Consider the following 17,494-nt stretch of genomic DNA (forward strand, 5'->3'; position numbering starts at 1 on the left):
AATTTATGTTATATTTAAAATTAATTTGAAAAAATTTTTTATCAAAATCTTTTATCAACTTAAGCTATTTTCGAAAAATTTAACTTTAGTCTATTCAACTTGCTATTATTCACAACTAGATGTTTACATCAAAAACTATATGCAACCTTGTATAATAAATTTCAAGTTGAGAGATTTGCAATCGAATGAAATCTCTCGCATTGAAGATAATTATCTGAAATTCTTTTTCACTTCGGTTCGCGAGAGTTGCCTGAATTGTCCCTTCAGGAGTTCCCATTGCGTCCATTTGTCCGAACTGACGCCAAATTCCTTGCATGTCTGCAAGAAAGCAGGCACGCATAATGATAGGTAGTAATGATCCACAGTGGGTAGCAGATGATGCAGAGTGTGCGAACCAAAGTGCGTAAGCGCCAGGAAGATCGAGTCATCGATCACCTCACGATCACGCACCGCGTCCACCTCGAGCAGACCCCAGTCCAGATCGTTCCTTGAAAATATTAGGAAAATGATAATTAGAAAAATTACCTTATTATATCCTTTGGAATATGTAAGGAAAAGATACTAAAATCATTTTGCTATTTAAAAAATTATTATGAGATTATATTAGAATTTATAAAGTTAAAAGTGGAATTATATAAAACGTCAAAATTAAAATTAAAATTTTTTAAATTAAAACTAAATCAATGTAATAAAGTATGAAAAATAGAATAAAAAAACTTATTCATACTACTAATTATTTATAATGAGAGAAGAGCAATCAATGAGAAGATTAATCAATAGAATGATTTAATAATTTAAGGAAACACAATCGATAGGTAACCTGTAGATATCACCGTCGTGGAAAATATCGGGATGATGATGAGCCGCGTTGAAGCTGATTATTCCAAACATAGTGCTACTGATCAATAGCATTATCAGCCACATCTTGAGTGCGACAAAAATCTTGGGCGCCAGCAAACTCATCGTCAAGGGTAACAGAAACGGCACAAAGTCACGAAATTCGAAAACTTCATATTCCTGGAATACCGAGTAATATCTAGAAACGATTAAAATCTTTAGCGCAATATCGAGATCAGAATTGGAATTTTGTCAGATGACTTCTTAATGTCACAAAATAATATAAATATATTCAAAGTTTAATTTTTATGATTTGTAAAATTGTATGTATATTTTACAATTAAAAGCAACAATTATATAATAATTATATAATAAAATTCTTAATCAAAATCAGAATATTAAAATTAAAGAAACAAAATTAATGTGGAATTCAAAATTTAAATTTAAAGTAAAGAAATATAGATTAACTTTTTTTTTAATTTCAACGGATGAATGTGAAATGGATTGTTACCGTTTCAAACCTTCCATTATATACATTAACATCCAGGCGATTGGACTGATGATTTTACTTATTATCGTCGCCAAGTAGGATTTATCCCTACGAGGCAACCATTGGAGAAACGGTTCGACTACATAAATCTCATAATCCCATGTAGTATTGCTATACATATGGTGGCTCATTACGTGCGAGATACGCCAATGCTTCGATGATAACATGCTTAGATCGAAGTAGTACATTCGAAAGTTGTCCCTCATGTGGAAGTAATTGTGCGCAGCAACGGTGGTCCATGTTAGAAAAATACCTAGAATTAATTATCAAGTATTTAAATCGATGGAGATTAATATGTTTGTATTTAATAACGATCAGAAAAATTAATGCAATATCATCAAAATTTATATATATGTATTCACACATTTATAAAGTTAAAAATTATTTTACTTTTATTTTTATAAATTTAATATTTTAAATTTAATATTTTAATATTTTAATATTCTTAAAAATTACTTTAATATTCTTACTGTTCATATATTTGTACGCTAAATTTTATTATTGCATTAGTCCTTATGTTAATAAATGTTTTTAGTCATATTTCGATTATTTCGAGAATGCTCACTGGCAAAAATAATAATAGCGTAAGAATTGGCGAAGGCGCCCGCGAGACTCAGAGCAAAAGTCGTGGCTGCCAAGGAGTCGGTGATGACATTTGTCGTCATGGATGGCCGATGAAAATTAACACTCTTTAAAGCCTCGGCTGCACGTCTCTTAAATGTGCGATAAAAGCCGTCCGATGAGAAAGTCAGTGGCACCGATCGTAATGTCGCAGCTTCTCGTACGTAGAATTTCGGCAGCAATTGTTCGGCCTTGTCGGTGATGTGATGGCTCTACGACGTTAGAATTGGAAAATCTCAATTGCAAGTACAAGTCTCAGATTTCTTTTCAAAAATATTATAAATTACAGGAACAAAAGATACATATATATACATAAAAATTATATAATTATAACTTTATTAAAAAATTTTTATTAAAACATTTTATTAAAAAATAATTATGAAAGTAAAATACAAGAATATATTAAATTAAATTTATATTAATATTAAGAAATAATAGATAAAGTCAAATTAAGTTTATTTAATTATATAACTATTAAAATTAAAAAAGAATGCATCTTAAAATTAAATTAAATTTATTTAACATTTTATCACATTAACATATACTACAATATGATGATATTGAATAATTTTCCTTTTGAATCGATACCTCGAACAACTCGGTGATGTCGGTTCCTTTTGTGAGCCGAATCCATTCTGCGCCACCCGGATGCGATTTGACGAAAGTCTCTAGATCGTAGAGTTTGTTTCCGATTCTCCACAATCCTTCCGCACCATCAATTCTTTTTCTAGCTTCCAGAAACTTAATGGCGGTTTTTGGATTTTTCCTCACTGGTAAATAAGCCAATCTGGGCACCGTACTAGTTTTTGACATATTGAAGGTTTTTTAATCTCCTCTACGAATGATACGGAAAAATTTGATACGACGGATCTATTGATTTGTCATTGCAGTCCAAGTTTCATGAAATCAAATTATAAATCCTTTTACATAAATTTTTTTAATTTGTAAAACAAACCACTCTCTCCTACTTACGCATATATTTTATAATAAAAAACTCATATGTGAAGAGCGTTTAAAAATTGGCAGAAATACATAGATGAAACCTAATAACGCACAATAGTGCAACTGTTATTAGATTAAAAATAAAAAAATAGCGTACACAAAAAATGTCAAAGAGACATAAAGCACACACAGTACAAAAAACTAAATATATTTAATCAGAAATAAAAATATAATATTTTGAAGTCTCTCTAGAAGTTTCTAGAAGAATCCGCAATTTGATTGATTCAAAGTGGATATAATTCTATCCATTGTAATATATGAAATATGAAAGTAAAAGTAATCAGTGAAGTATAACTTTTTTACAACATTTGCATCATTGACATAAATTTGCATATAAATTTCATAGAATGTGAACATTGTACACGTACGTAAGAATTATACTGATAAGTGGAGCGTGTTTGTCATCATCTATAAGTAGAATGATAATTTGAATATGTGACATTAATGCCCATGATACATTTCTACGCTTTCAAATCGAATGTTTAAATCATCTATCAAATAACTCGTATATCTTAAGAACGCTTTCTATATCAATAATTAACGATTAAGTTATTACTTTATAGCAATTGTAGTTATTAATTTAAAAGATCATGTAAAAAATTTATTTTAGAAAATCATATAAAATATTTATATAAATTATGTAAAAGTAATATATAATAAAAGTAAAAGTAATATATAATACATAATTTATATAAAAAAGTAATAAAAAAATTACATAAATATAATAATTATTAATAATGATAATTAATTTAATATAACAGTAATCATTATTAATTTAATAATTGTTAATACATTATTTAATAACTATCAACTAGTATCATTGTAAAATATCACAATGCAAAATTATCAAAAACTCCACTGTTATAGTTGTCAGAGATTGTAACCGATAAAACAAATCCTTTTTTTCTCTTTTTCACATTTTTCTGTTTTTCACTTTTATATTTGCCTGCCCCTTTGCGCTATAAAAAAATATTCACCGAGTATTTTACTCACTATGTATTGCATCGACATATCTATTCAATTTTAACGTATTCATGTTTCGTGTGCGATCGTAGGCGAACACGACAAATACATGATCTCTCGATTGACTAAATGATTCTTTTTAATACTTCCTTTTTATTCTTCAATAATCCGGTTACAAGACACGGCCGATGCAAGGTCGATATATATACCGTGAAAGTGATATTGAATAACGAATGAAGAAGTGCGCTTTAACATGTGCATCTCTTTTGGAAAACGACAATTGTCATTGATAATGACGTCGTCTTTGGTATCACGAATACGAGATATTTTGTTCGTGTCTGGAAGTTTATCACGAATTATATAATTCGCATTTAATCAGCTAATCAGTTAATCAGTTAATCTGTTTTTAAAGGTTTTAAGAGCGCTCGCTGCAACGCGATTTTGTAATATTCTTTTTTTGACTTTTTAGATCGTATGTGTGTTAGTACATTTTGAGTTACGACAGTTTGATTTTTTTAAAAATAACAATAGGCGAACACGACAAATACGTGATCTCTCGATTGACTAAATGATTGTATCATAAATATGTGATAAATTTGAAAAATTTCATCACGAAAGTGATGCACAAATATATATAAAAAGTGATATATAGAAAGTGTAAACAAATATATATATATATAAATATTACGAAATTATTTTATTATGATTATTTTATGCTTTAATCATTTTATGAATATGAAGAAAATAACTACGGAAAAAAAAGATAAAAAAAACTTAATCATTTTTTTGCATTTTCTGCATTTTTGAAGCTGATGATACTTTCTCCTCTATTAAGCTATAAAATTGTAATATCGTCGTTTTTCTCTCACCTTACAATAACAAAACTCTAAAAGTCACTTAGGTTGCAACAACTAGTGAAGTCTCACTACGCTAGAAGCGATGGCTCGTTAAAGCGACTTCACGCATTCTTCCGAGAGACTAAGTGAAACTGTTTTAATAGCAGCAAATGTCAAAACTTTAATGCGAAACAATCATGCATTAAACATTGGTCCGCTTTTTAACCCTGATAATTTAATCAGCAATGTATAAGTAAAACTTCGAATAATATTATGTACATTTTATTGAACAAACGTTTTACCATTTTATGTCGACGATTTTTTTTCTTTATTTGTTTATTTCTGGTTTTTATAAAAAAATTAGTGATTTAAAAAGAATAAAAACACAGAAACAAATAAAAAATAGAGAAATAAACATTGGGATGGAAGAGAATCATAGAAAAAAATCTATAATCATTCGAGAAGATTAAGTTTCTGTATATAATAATATTTATGAGTAAGGTTTATTTTTCATGATTCTTTATCGCGCTCTGTCTGCAAGTCAGCAACATCTTTATGACTCAAATTGATCTTACATTAAATTGATACATGATTGAGTAATATTTTCTTATACTGTTTCATTTTCGCCATCCATTTTCCAGCTATATTATCTTTATGTGTAAAAAATAGATTTAAAAGAAACAGAAAATGTTGATGAAATAAACAATTATTTTGCAGAAGAATTTTTGATATTTATACATAAAATATAAAAAAGAATTATAAAATATAAAATATAAAATATCTTTTACGGTTATCAATATTTATGTGCTGAAGCAAATCCAAAATCGACATGCTTATTTTCTTTGTAGTAAAAATTTAATTAAATTGTTTTATAATTAAATTTCGATCTGACAATGAAATATTTTGGTAAAAATAAATGTTATAGCTAAAGAACAACAATTTGATTATCAAGAAAATTTTGGAGATTTTTTCTTTTCATGATATATTCAATATATATATATATATATATATATATCAATTATATATATATATATATATATATATATATATATATCAATTATATATATAAATATTTAACGAATTAATCGAACGAATGCATTCCGATTCATCTTTTCATTTGGTATATATAAATATTTAATTCACTATTCGACTGATTGCGTTCCAACTCGCTTTTTTATTCCATATATATAAATATTACACTTAAGTGTGAGTCCAAGAAGCAGATTTCGGATATTCACTGTAAGTCAGCCGCTCCTCGGGCGATCGGGACGAGATTTAAACGGTAGTGCCGCGAAATGGTGTAGAATTTTATGCAAAAAGAACGAAATCGTTATCGCGTCCGGAAGTCGAGATATAAATTGGCCGTTTTTCGTCTGCGCGCGGACGGTCGAAATCGTGCACGACGCCGCGCATGTTGCCTGCCTCTCTCGCGCGATATTCTGTAACGCGGCGAGTAAAATGGCAAGCCGAATGCAATCGTTCGATTAATTCGTTAAATATTTATATATACCGAACGAAAAGGCGAACCAGAATGTAATCGTTCGATTAATTGATTAAATACTTATATATATCGAACAAAAAGATGAATCGGAATGCAATCGTTCGATTAATTAATTAAATATTTATATATATTTATATATATAAATATTTAACGAAATATTAAATAAAGATTATATATATAAATAATTAACAAAATATTAAATAAAGAAGATCGGCCAATCTGCGTGAGTAGAAGCACGCGGCGATGAGAGTCGTCCCACTGTAATCCGATACTACGAGCGCGGCGAAGCGGTGGGCGGATCGCCCTCCGAAACATGATGGTGTGGTTTGCGATATATCGCAATACCGTGCCGAAAAATGACCCGTCCTTTTAGTGGCGAGAAAATGCGCTATCATTTCCACACCACCTTGCGGTAGATATCATGGTGCGCTTTTTTTATAGTGGTTTCCCCTATAGGCCTATCACAGAATGTGTCACTTGTCCCCGCCCTCTTTAAACTCCGTATCAATGTTTTCTACACAAATCCGTGAAGAATTTTATATATTTTTATATTTGTTTTATATATTTCTATATCTGTAAAAACCTGCAAATACTCCCCTGCATATTTATAGTTATTTATAGTAATAAGAGATTAACGTTTCACGTGTCCCTTTTCAGCCACACCGGCCTGCGCTCAAACCTCTATTAGATGATTCCGCATTCCCGCCACGATTTCACCTGCAGTCCGATGGTGAACTGTAAAGCTCCTTCTGAGGAATTTGCGCAGATAATTATAAATCGACAAAAAGAAAAAAAAAATGAAAATGTTAACAAAAAAAAACTCAAACATCCGAAGAATAAAAAGAAAGGTCAGAGAAGGAGAAGGAATATCGTCCTCATCGAGTATGTCGACGAACAAAGACACGAATATATACAACGAATCCGAGAGCTCGCTCGGAGCTCTCAACGGCATCGTCGTCTCGCAGTCAAGCGTTCGATCGATCATCGCAAATTCGTGTCGTTTTTTTCGATAATAAAATTTCGATAAAATTAATGATCGCTCGAGAAGATCGAAAAAAAAGATGTGGAGGCGGGAGAAGGTGCGTGTTGCTTCATGCGAGCTGACGATCGAGGAAAAGAGAAAGAGAGAGAGTGGAAGAGCAACAGAGATATTGAGCGAGCGGACGATGCGAGAGCCAATGAGAAATATATTAATATTTATGTATTACACATACACACACATACACACAGAAAAATAAAGGGAAAAATAATAACAGAGCGATAAATATACATATAAACATTACGCCCTCGCGAGATGCACAGCACGCAAAAGTGTTGAATGTAAATGAAAAAAATTTTTTTAAATGTAATACATATATATATATATATATATATATTATACGAAATATTAACTTGACAATTAGATTGACATTAAACAATCCCCTGACATTAATAATATAATGCGCAATGAATTCTTACCTCTGTTGATTTCAAATTTCACGATCGAATAATCTGACATATAAGCGAGGTGATTTAATTCTTATCTTTATTTACTGCTTATTTACTTTAATAAATACATATTTCGTCTCTCTTTATGAATTACAATTAAGTTTATAAAATACGATATCATTTGGATGACATATGTAATGATACGCGCTATTGAACGTTTTTCGCTTCATTCGCGTTTCTTCTCGCGAGTATATATATATATATATATATATATATATATATATATATATATATATAGCGCGTATCATTACATGTGTCATCCAAATGATATCGTATTTTATAAACTTAATTGTAATTCATAAAGAGAGACGAAATATGTATTTATTAAAGTAAATAAGCAGTAAATAAAGATAAGAATTAAATCACCTCGCTTATATGTCAGATTATTCGATCGTGAAATTTGAAATCAACAGAGATAAGAATTCATTGCGCATTATATTATTAATGTCAGGGGATTGTTTAATGTCAATCTAATTGTCAAGTTAATATTTCGTATAATATAAAAAATTTACAGCAATATACATTATGAAATATTCGTAAAATATTATCTCTTATCTTAACAAATATCTTCTCTCAAATTTGTTTGTTTCATAAAACAGAAAAATCTTTATTTATTAGTTTTTAAATTCATGTATTTAAAATTTATTTGAAAAAAATTTTTTATCATAATTTTCTATCAATTCACTTATATTATTTTTGAAAAATTTAACTTTAGCTTGTTCAACTTACTATTATTCACAACTCGATGTTTACATCAAAACCTATATGCAATCTTGTATAACAAATTTCAACTTGAGAGATTTGCAGTCGAATAAACTGTCTCGCATTGAAGATAATTATCTGAAATTCTTTTTCACTTCGGTTCGCGAGAGTTGTCTGAATTGTCCCTTCAGGAGTTCCCATTGCGTCCATTTGTCCGAACTGACGCCGAATTCCTTGCACGTCTGCAAGAAAGCGGGCACGCATAATGATAGATAGTGATGGTCCACAGTGGGTAGCAGATGATGCAGAGTGTGCGAACCAAAGTGCGTAATCGCTAGGATGATCGAGTCGTCGATCACCTCACGATCACGCACCGCATCCATCTCGAGCAGACCCCAGTCCAGATCGTTCCTTGAAAATATTAGGAAAATGATAATTAGAAAAATTACTTTATTATATCCTTTAGAATATATAATGAAAAATTACTAAAATCATTTTGATATTTAAAAAATTATTGTATGATTATATAAAAATTAAGAGAGTCAAAAGTAGAATTATATGAAACGTCAATATTGAAATTAAAATTTTTTAATTTAAAACTAAATAATTTAATAAAATAAGAACAATTGTTTTTAATTTAATAAGTAAAATAAGAAAAATTTTTAAATAAAAGAAATTATTATTAATGTAGTAAAATAAGAAAAATAGAATAAGAAAACTTATTAATACTAATTAGTTATAATGAGAGAGCAACATGAGATTAATCAAAGAATGATTTAATAATTTAAGGAAACACAATCAATAGATAACCTGTAGATATCACCGTCATGGAAAATATCGGGATGATGATGAGCCGCGTTGAAGCCAATCATTCCAAATATAGCGCTACTGATCAATATCATTATCAGCCACAACTTGAGTGCGACGAAAATGTTGGGCGCAAGCAAACTCATCGTCAAAGGAAAGAAAAACGGCACAAAGTCACGAAATTCGAAGACTCCATATTCCTTGAATACCGAATAATATCTAGAAACATTAAAACCCTTTAGCGCAATATCGAGAATTATCAGAATTAGACTTTTGTCAGGCGATTTCTTAATGTCACAAAATAATACAAATATATTTAAAGTTTAATTTTTATAAATAATAAAATTGTATATATATATATGTGTGTGTGTGTGTGTGTGTGTGTGTGTGCGTGCGTGCGTGCGTGCGTGCGTGCGTGCGTGCGTGCGTGCGTGCGTGCGTGCGTGCGTGCGTGCGTGCGTGCGTGTGTGTGTGTGTGTGTGTATGTATATATATATATATGTAAATAATCATTAAAAGCAACAATTATTATATATAATAAAAACAATCTTAAACAAAATCATTATTTATATATAATAAAAACAATTCTTAAACAAAATCAGAATATTAAAATTAAAAGAACAAAATTAATGTGAATTTCAAAATATAAATTTAAAATAAAGAAATATAGATTAACTTTTTTTTAATTTCAATAAATGTGAAATGTACTGTTACCGTTTCAAACCTTCCATTATAAACAATACCATCCAGGCGATTGGACTGATGATTTTACTTATTAACGTCGCCAAGTAGGATTTATCTTTACGAGGCATCCATTGGAGAAACGGTTCGAACGCGTAAATCTCATAATCCCATATAGTATTGGTATACATATGATGGCTCATTACGTGCGTGATACGCCAATCTTTCGACGATATCATACTTAAATCGAAGTAGTACATGCGAAAATTGTCCCTCATGTGGAAATAATTGTGCGCAGCAACGGTGGTCCATGTTAGAAAAATGCCTAGAATTAATTATCAAGTATTTAAATCGTTTGAGATTAATATGTACGAATTTAATAATGATCAGAAAAATTAATACAATATTATCAAAATTTATATATGTATATTTACACATTTATGAAGTTAAAAATTATTTTAATTTTATTCTTATAAATTTAATATTTCATAATCCCATATTCTTACTGTTTATATATTTATACGCTAAATTTTATTATTGCATTACTCCTTGCTTTAACGAATGATTTTTTTAGTCATATTTCGATTATTTCAAGGATGCTCACTGGCGAAAATAATAATGGCGAAAGAATTCGTGAACGCGCCCGCGAGACTCAGTATAAAAGTCATGGCTGCCAAGGAGTCGGCGATTAGATTCGTCGTCGTGGATGGCCGATGAAAATTAACGCTCTTCAAAGCCTCGGCTGCACGTCTCTTGAATGTACGATAAAAGCCGTCCGATGAGAAAGTCAGTGGCACCGATCGTGGTGTCGCGGCTTCTCGTACATAGAATTTCGGTAGCAATCGTTCGGCCTTGTCGGTGATGTGATGGCTCTACGACGCGACGTTAGAATTGGAGAAAATCTCAATTGCAAGTACAAGTCTCAGATTTTTTTTCAGAAATATTACAAACTGCAGGAATAAAAGATACATATATGTATATACATAATATAATTACATAATTATAATATTATTAAAAAATTTTTATTAAAACATTTTATTAAAAAATAATTATGAAAGTAAAATACAAAAATACAAAGTAATTTAATGTAAATATTAAATTAAACTTATATTAATATTAAGAAATAATAGATAAAGTCAAATTAAATTTATTTAATTATATAACTATTAAAATTAAAAAAGAATGCATCTTAGAATTAAATTAAATTAATTTAACATTTTATCACATTAACATGTGATAAAATGTTAAATTAATTTAATTAATAACTAGGATGATACTGAATAATTTTGCTTTTGATTCGATACCTCGAACAACTCGGTGATGTCGGTTCCTTTTGTGAGCCGAATCCATTCTGCGCCACCCGGATGCGATTTAGCAAAAGTCTCTAGATCGTAGAGTTTGTTTCCGATCCTCCACAATCCTTCCGCACCATCAATTTTTTTTCTAGCTTCCAAAAACTTAGCGGCGGTTTTTGGATTTTTCTTCGCTGGTAGATAAGCCAATCCGGGCACCGTACTGGTTTGTGACATATTGAGTGTTTTTTTAATCTCCTCTACGAAACATACAAAGAAATTTGATATAGCGAATCTTGATTTGTTATTGAAGTCCAAGTTCCACGAAATCAAATTATACATCCTTTTATATATAAATTTTTTTTAATTTGTAAAACAAACCACTCTCTCCTACTTACGCATATATTTTATAATAAAAAAGACAATAAAATACAAATTTTCCTTTATATTCAAAAACTCGCATACTCGGAAACTCAAATGTGAAGAGCGTTTAAAAATTGGCAGTAATATATAGATGAAATTTAATAACGCACGATAGGACAACAGTTATTGGGTTGAAAATAAAAAAATAACATACACAAAAAATGCGATCGCACACGAACGTACGCGAACACGACAAATACGTGACCTCTCGATCGATTAAATTATTCCGTTTAATTTTTCCTATTTATTTTTCAATAATCCGATTACAAGACACGGCCGATGCAAGGGTATCGAGATACGTACCGTGGAAGGGATAACGAATGAAGAAGTGTGTTTTATCATGTTTATCTCTCACGGAAAACGACAATTATCATTGATAACGACAATTATCATTAATAACGACAATTATCATTGATATTTATGACATCATCTTTGATATCATAAATATGAAATTTCGTTCGAGTCTGGAAATTTATCACGAATTATATATTTCGCATTTAATCAGTTAATCAGTTTTTAGAGGTTTTAAGAGCGCTCGGTGCAACGCGATTTTGTAATATGCTTTTTTTGACTTTTTACATTGTAATTGTATGTTAGTACGTTTTAAGTTACGACAGTTTGATTTTTGAATAATAAGAATATTTTATTACAAATATGAAATAAATTTGAAAAATTTCATTACGAAAGTGATGAACAAATATATATATATATATATATATATATATATATATATATATATATTTGTTCATTTTCTATATATATATATTTGTATATAATTGTTCACTTTCTATATATCACTTTATATATATATATATATATATATATATATATATATATATATAAAGTGATATATAGAAAGTGTAAACAAATATAAATATTACGAAATTATTTTATTATGATTATTTTATGCTTTAATCATTTTTTGAACATGAACAAAATATAACTACGGAAAAGAAAAAACTTAATCATTTCTTTACAGTTTCTGCATTTTTAGAGCTGATGATACTTTCTTTTCTATTAAGCTCTATAAAACTGTATTTTAAATATATTTTAAAAATTCTTCCCCCCAGTTTATATAAAATATATTAAAATGTGAATAAAATATATATAATAAAATTCGAAAATACAAAATAACAAATTATCTCTTTGATATTTATTTTTTCGTGTTATTTTGTATTTGTTCTCGTGCAGCGAAGACTTTTAGCTCGCATTGTATATCATCATATTGTATATGATACATGTCGTCTCATTATAATAATCATTTGTCAAACAAAAAACATTTACATATGGCACTTATATATCGTAGGAGTAAAAAATTTTAACGATATAATGCACACAAATACGTTCTATGTAACGATCAATTGCATCAATATCATCGTTTTTCTCTCACCTTACAATAAAACACTGAGTCACCTAAGTTGCAACAACTAATGAATTCTCACTGCGCTAGAAGCGATGACTCGTTAAAGCGACTTCATGGATTCTTCCGAGAGACTAAATGAAACTGTTTTAATAGCTATCAGTAAATGTGATAACTTTAATGCGAAGCAATTGCGCATTAAACATTGATTCGCTCTTTAACCCTGATAATTTAATCAACAATATATAAATAAAATGTCGAATAATGTTATGTACATTTTATTGAACAAACGTCTTTTATCATTTTAATGTCGACGATTCTTTCTTTGTTTGTTTATTTTTGTTTTTTATAAAAAAATTGGCGATTTAAGGAGAATAAAAACGCAAAAACAAATAAAAAACAGAGAAATAAACATTAGGACAGAAGAGAATCGTAGAAAAAATTTACAATCAGTCGAGAAGATTAAGATTCATAATAATATTTATGAGCAAGATTTATTTGTCATGATTCTCATCGCGCTCTATCTGCAATATCTTTATGATTCAAATTAATCTTACATTAAATTGATACATGATTGTGTAACATTTTCTTATACTGTATCATTTTTGCCATCCATTTTCCAGCCACACTATTTTGATATGTAAATATAAGTAGATTGCTTTAAAAGACTGCTTTAAAAGAAGCAGAAAATGTATTGATGAAATAATCAATTATTTTGCGGAAGAATTTTTTGTTTATACATAAAATATAAAAAAAATTATACATAAAATATAACATATCTTTTACGCTTATCAATATTTATGTACTGATGCAAATCAAAAATCGACATGCTTATTTTCTTTGTCGTAAAAATTTAATTGAATGTTTTATAATGAAATCTTGATCTGACAATGAAATATTTTGGTAAAAATATATGTTATAGCTAAAGAAACAACAACTTTGTTATCAAGAAACTTCTGTATGCAAAATATCGTTCGATTTTCAGTGGCTTGCAAAGAGAATTTAATTGTATTTAGAAATAGTGCGAAAATAAAATTAAAAGCTTAAAAGAAAATTATATTTAAATATGTGACACAAGATTTTTAAGATTTTATTTTGAAATTTACAATTTTCGTGGAAATTTTGAGAATAGAATTATATATCTGAATTTGTTATAAACATAACTTGGAATTTTTACGATAATTTACCCAAGCATTAAATATATAAAACTGAAATTAAAATGTTACTTAAACAAAGACATCTTGAAATTAGCCAAAAGAATGTTTATGATGAGTTCTGATTTTTCTAATAATATTTAATATAATTTAATAAAATTCAATTGCTAATCATACATTGTTATATATAAACAAATAATAAAATGAAATAATTTAATATATGTAATAAAATCAAATAATTCAATATAATTTGATATTATTTTAATAATTGTTACATAATAATTTAATAACGTAATATTCTATTTGTGTAGATAAAATAATATTTAAAGTAATTTATAATAATATTCGATTTTCAATATTTATTAATTGTCGAAACTATTATCATCTAATAACACAGAGTATTGTTTCTTCTAAAAAATCGTTTTTTTCTGTTGAATTATCATGATATATTGAGTTGATAATGCAAAATACGTTATTCGTTTCTCGTAAATTTGTATTTATCGCGAGGAGCAGGTGCAGGTGCAACAGATCGATGATGCATCAGATGCGCAGATATACGCGATGACTTACATAAATCGTCAGCCGATCTTTAAGAAAAACTCTCAATATTCTTGCAAACGTCATCGCACAGCAGAAATTTATCACATTGTGTTATTTTTATGACATTCGGAAAGATACCGATTTTACGCATTTCTAGTAAACAGAGTTATTTTTACATTATATTGCATAATATCGGACGGGCATCCAAGATGCGCGTGACGAATTCATGTAGAAATGATGCGAAACTAAAAAGAACTAGACTAAATAAAAAGCAACATGTGATAAAGCGATAAAGCAATAAAAGAAACATGAAAAATATAAAACATATATTACTATTATTATAATAATTAAAATTTGATAATAAAAATTATAAAATCGCATTATATGTATATATAAAATTTTTAAAATAGGAAAATAAGGAAATTGTGTTGTATCCGATTAGAGAGATTTTTCTTTTCATGATATATATATATTATATTCCATTTTTAATACATAAATATATAATGGCAGTTCTAATATGAGTATAATAATAATAATATACACGATCTAAAAGAGAGAAACATTTCCTCGAAAAAGATTTCGCGGTAAATGTGAGGAGAATACTTACATCTAATTAAAAAAAAAACGATTGTATTGCGCATGTCAAGGTCAATCCATCTCCTTTCAATAATGGATTGTTTTCGAATTCATTATTCATTAATTCGCCTAAATCAGAATTTTAGAAGTTGCATTTAGAACCGCCTCTCCGCAGAATATTCAATTAATCATTTTTTTTCTACAGGAATTACAACAGAAGATTACTCAAAAACATCTTGATATTATTATTTGGAGATCATTCCTAGTCCAAATAATATTTGTAAAATTATTTTATATATAATTCTATACAATCTTTTATACATAATCTCCTTTTCCAGCTTTCAGAGAAAAAAAATATATAATCATAATCTTAAAATAATATTATAATTATAATTATTAACATAATTATATTTTCTAACATAATTAGATTTTCTAAAAATTTTTACAAAATACAATTAAGCGAAGCAATTAAATAAAATAAGTTTCCAATGATAACACTAATAGCTTTAATTTTGTAAGCATTATGATAAAAATAAAAAATAAATCGTATCGGTGAAAATCGTTAGAAATCGGTCGCGCGTTTTGGAAGTTGGATACGTAAAATCGTAAAGCTCGTTCAGAGATCGGAACAAGAAAGTGTGCTGCACTTTGGAGATCAATTAATGTCTAATTAACAATCTCTGTATTCCTATGTGAAGCCAACAGAAACGTAAGGCGGCGACAGCCGCGTTGGAGTAAACGCACACACGTCGCGCTTGATCCATGTAAGTCCGTGCACGTGTCGTGAGGCGCGTGTATGAGCGTGTGTGTGAGACGATAATCTTCTAGACACAGAGAAATAGAGATAGACGCAGATTAGAAAAGAGAATGGGTCAGGAGTTCACGAAACGCGAGAGTAATACGCGATTCCTCCTTTATCCTCTGCATCCATCAAGTGTCATTTGCATCTGTTTGTCCAATAATACTCTCACAAATGGATACGAGCTTGTTCTTCGTCATTAACTCTGTGTATCGCATCTGCTCGAACCTTCTCTCTTATACTTGTAGATACTGCGAATTATAATAGTAAGCGTCGTTACAGGAATTTTCTCGAGTTTTATCAATATTCTATCACGATTGAAACCGGGAATTATTTCAGCAGATACAATCTTGTTTCGCAGTAGAAAAGTGACTTTTATCAGTCAATATAATAGAAAAAATATTCATGATTAATTATTCATTGAGTCTATTTATACAATTGATAGTTGAAGAGGGAGAGAAAGTTGAATAAATGATTTTAAAAATATAAATTCTACAACCTATGAATTATTCTTGCATTATTTTCATGAACGTATATTGAATGCTTTTTTAGTTGATTTTTAATATGGCATAAAATTATTACACCGGTTTTAATCTCTCGCCTAGTAGTGTCTCAGCGCATCTTCTACACTTCTTTGTGATCCAGCGTAGGAATTAGACGCGAAATTTCACGAGAATGATTTTCTTCGGAATCCCTGAGGAATATTCTATACATTTTTCCATCTTACGCTCCTTTCTCAAGTCAAAGTATGCCAATTATTTTTGTATATTTGTCTCCTCATCTTCGAAGTTTGATTTATTTAATTTTCTTTTATCTAGATATGATATTTATTCTGACTTAAGAGAGAGAAAGAATAAAGCCCTTGTTTATTTTTTCTTTCAAAAAATCATTTCAAAAAATTATTATATTTTTTATATTATATTTTTTCTTTCAAAGAATCATTTCAAAAAATTATTTCAAGCCTCATAACTCGAAGAGTACTCAATGAAGAAATACTTTATTATAGTGTTTTGGAAAGCACTCGAGATAAGCTATAAGAATAAGTAATAAAAATGGGAGGTTCCATTTAAAAAAATGGAGATGACTTTGAAATCTCTGAAGCGCCTCTACCTACAAAAAATTATTAGTAGCATATTATGGTCCTTTTGGTACCGTACAACATTTATACAAAATTTTTGTATCTCTAAAAATAACAGAGGTATTCCAGGTGGACAGAGTTATTGGTCCACCCTGTATATATATATATATATATATATATATATATATATATACACATATATATATATACTTGCGAGAAGAAGCGCGAACGAAGCGAGTCGCGAAACGTTCAATAGCGCGTATCATTACATGTGTCATCCAAAT

The 17,494-nt window shown here is 29.0% G+C and overlaps 2 protein-coding genes across 4 annotated transcripts; both read right to left on the minus strand.

The window, feature by feature from the left end:
* Positions 1-52: 52 nt before the first annotated feature.
* Positions 53-2,836, minus strand: LOC105249072 (cytochrome b5-related protein). The gene is made up of 5 exons (XM_011254268.3): positions 2,597-2,836; positions 1,953-2,220; positions 1,349-1,640; positions 821-1,036; positions 53-487 (listed from the first exon to the last, which is right to left on the minus strand). The coding sequence occupies exons 1-5, from the start codon at positions 2,819-2,821 to the stop codon at positions 211-213; spliced, it is 1,278 nt and encodes a 425-aa protein (XP_011252570.3). The 5' UTR covers positions 2,822-2,836; the 3' UTR covers positions 53-210.
* A 5,645-nt stretch (positions 2,837-8,481) lies between these two features.
* LOC105249068 (cytochrome b5-related protein) lies at positions 8,482-13,221 on the minus strand. Of its 3 annotated transcripts, none has more exons than XM_025407154.1 (6): positions 11,679-11,697; positions 11,293-11,540; positions 10,593-10,860; positions 10,022-10,313; positions 9,311-9,526; positions 8,482-8,911 (listed from the first exon to the last, which is right to left on the minus strand). In XM_025407154.1, exons 1-6 carry the CDS (start codon positions 11,680-11,682, stop codon positions 8,635-8,637), a joined length of 1,305 nt encoding a protein of 434 aa, XP_025262939.1. In that variant the 5' UTR covers positions 11,683-11,697; the 3' UTR covers positions 8,482-8,634. The 3 variants fall into 3 exon arrangements, with proteins under 3 accessions (XP_025262939.1, XP_025262940.1, XP_025262941.1); XM_025407155.1 differs by lacking the exon at positions 11,679-11,697 and adding an exon at positions 13,094-13,221 and having other exon boundaries at positions 8,483-8,911; XM_025407156.1 differs by lacking the exon at positions 11,679-11,697 and adding an exon at positions 11,858-11,991 and having other exon boundaries at positions 8,483-8,911.
* Between the last annotated feature and the right edge of the window lie 4,273 nt (positions 13,222-17,494).

The sequence above is a fragment of the Camponotus floridanus genome, unplaced genomic scaffold (assembly GCF_003227725.1).
Source record: "Camponotus floridanus strain SB8 unplaced genomic scaffold, Cflo_v7.5 scaffold164, whole genome shotgun sequence".
NCBI classification, from domain to species: Eukaryota; Metazoa; Arthropoda; class Insecta; order Hymenoptera; family Formicidae; genus Camponotus; species Camponotus floridanus.

Bases quoted from the DNA above. Each gene is read 5' to 3' on its own strand.
- LOC105249072 (XM_011254268.3), bottom strand. From the start codon at position 2,821: ATGTCAAAAACTAGTACGGTGCCCAGATTGGCTTATTTACCAGTGAGG. The intron at 2,221-2,596 runs GTATCGATTCAA...CTAACGTCGTAG, and splicing joins ACATCACCGAGTTGTTCGAG to AGCCATCACATCACCGACAA. The intron at 488-820 runs GTTACCTATCGA...AATATTTTCAAG, and splicing joins CACGACGGTGATATCTACAG to GAACGATCTGGACTGGGGTC.
- LOC105249068 (XM_025407154.1), bottom strand. The intron at 9,527-10,021 runs GTAACAGTACAT...TAATGTTTCTAG, and splicing joins ATAATGGAAGGTTTGAAACG to ATATTATTCGGTATTCAAGG. The intron at 8,912-9,310 runs GTTATCTATTGA...AATATTTTCAAG, and splicing joins CATGACGGTGATATCTACAG to GAACGATCTGGACTGGGGTC.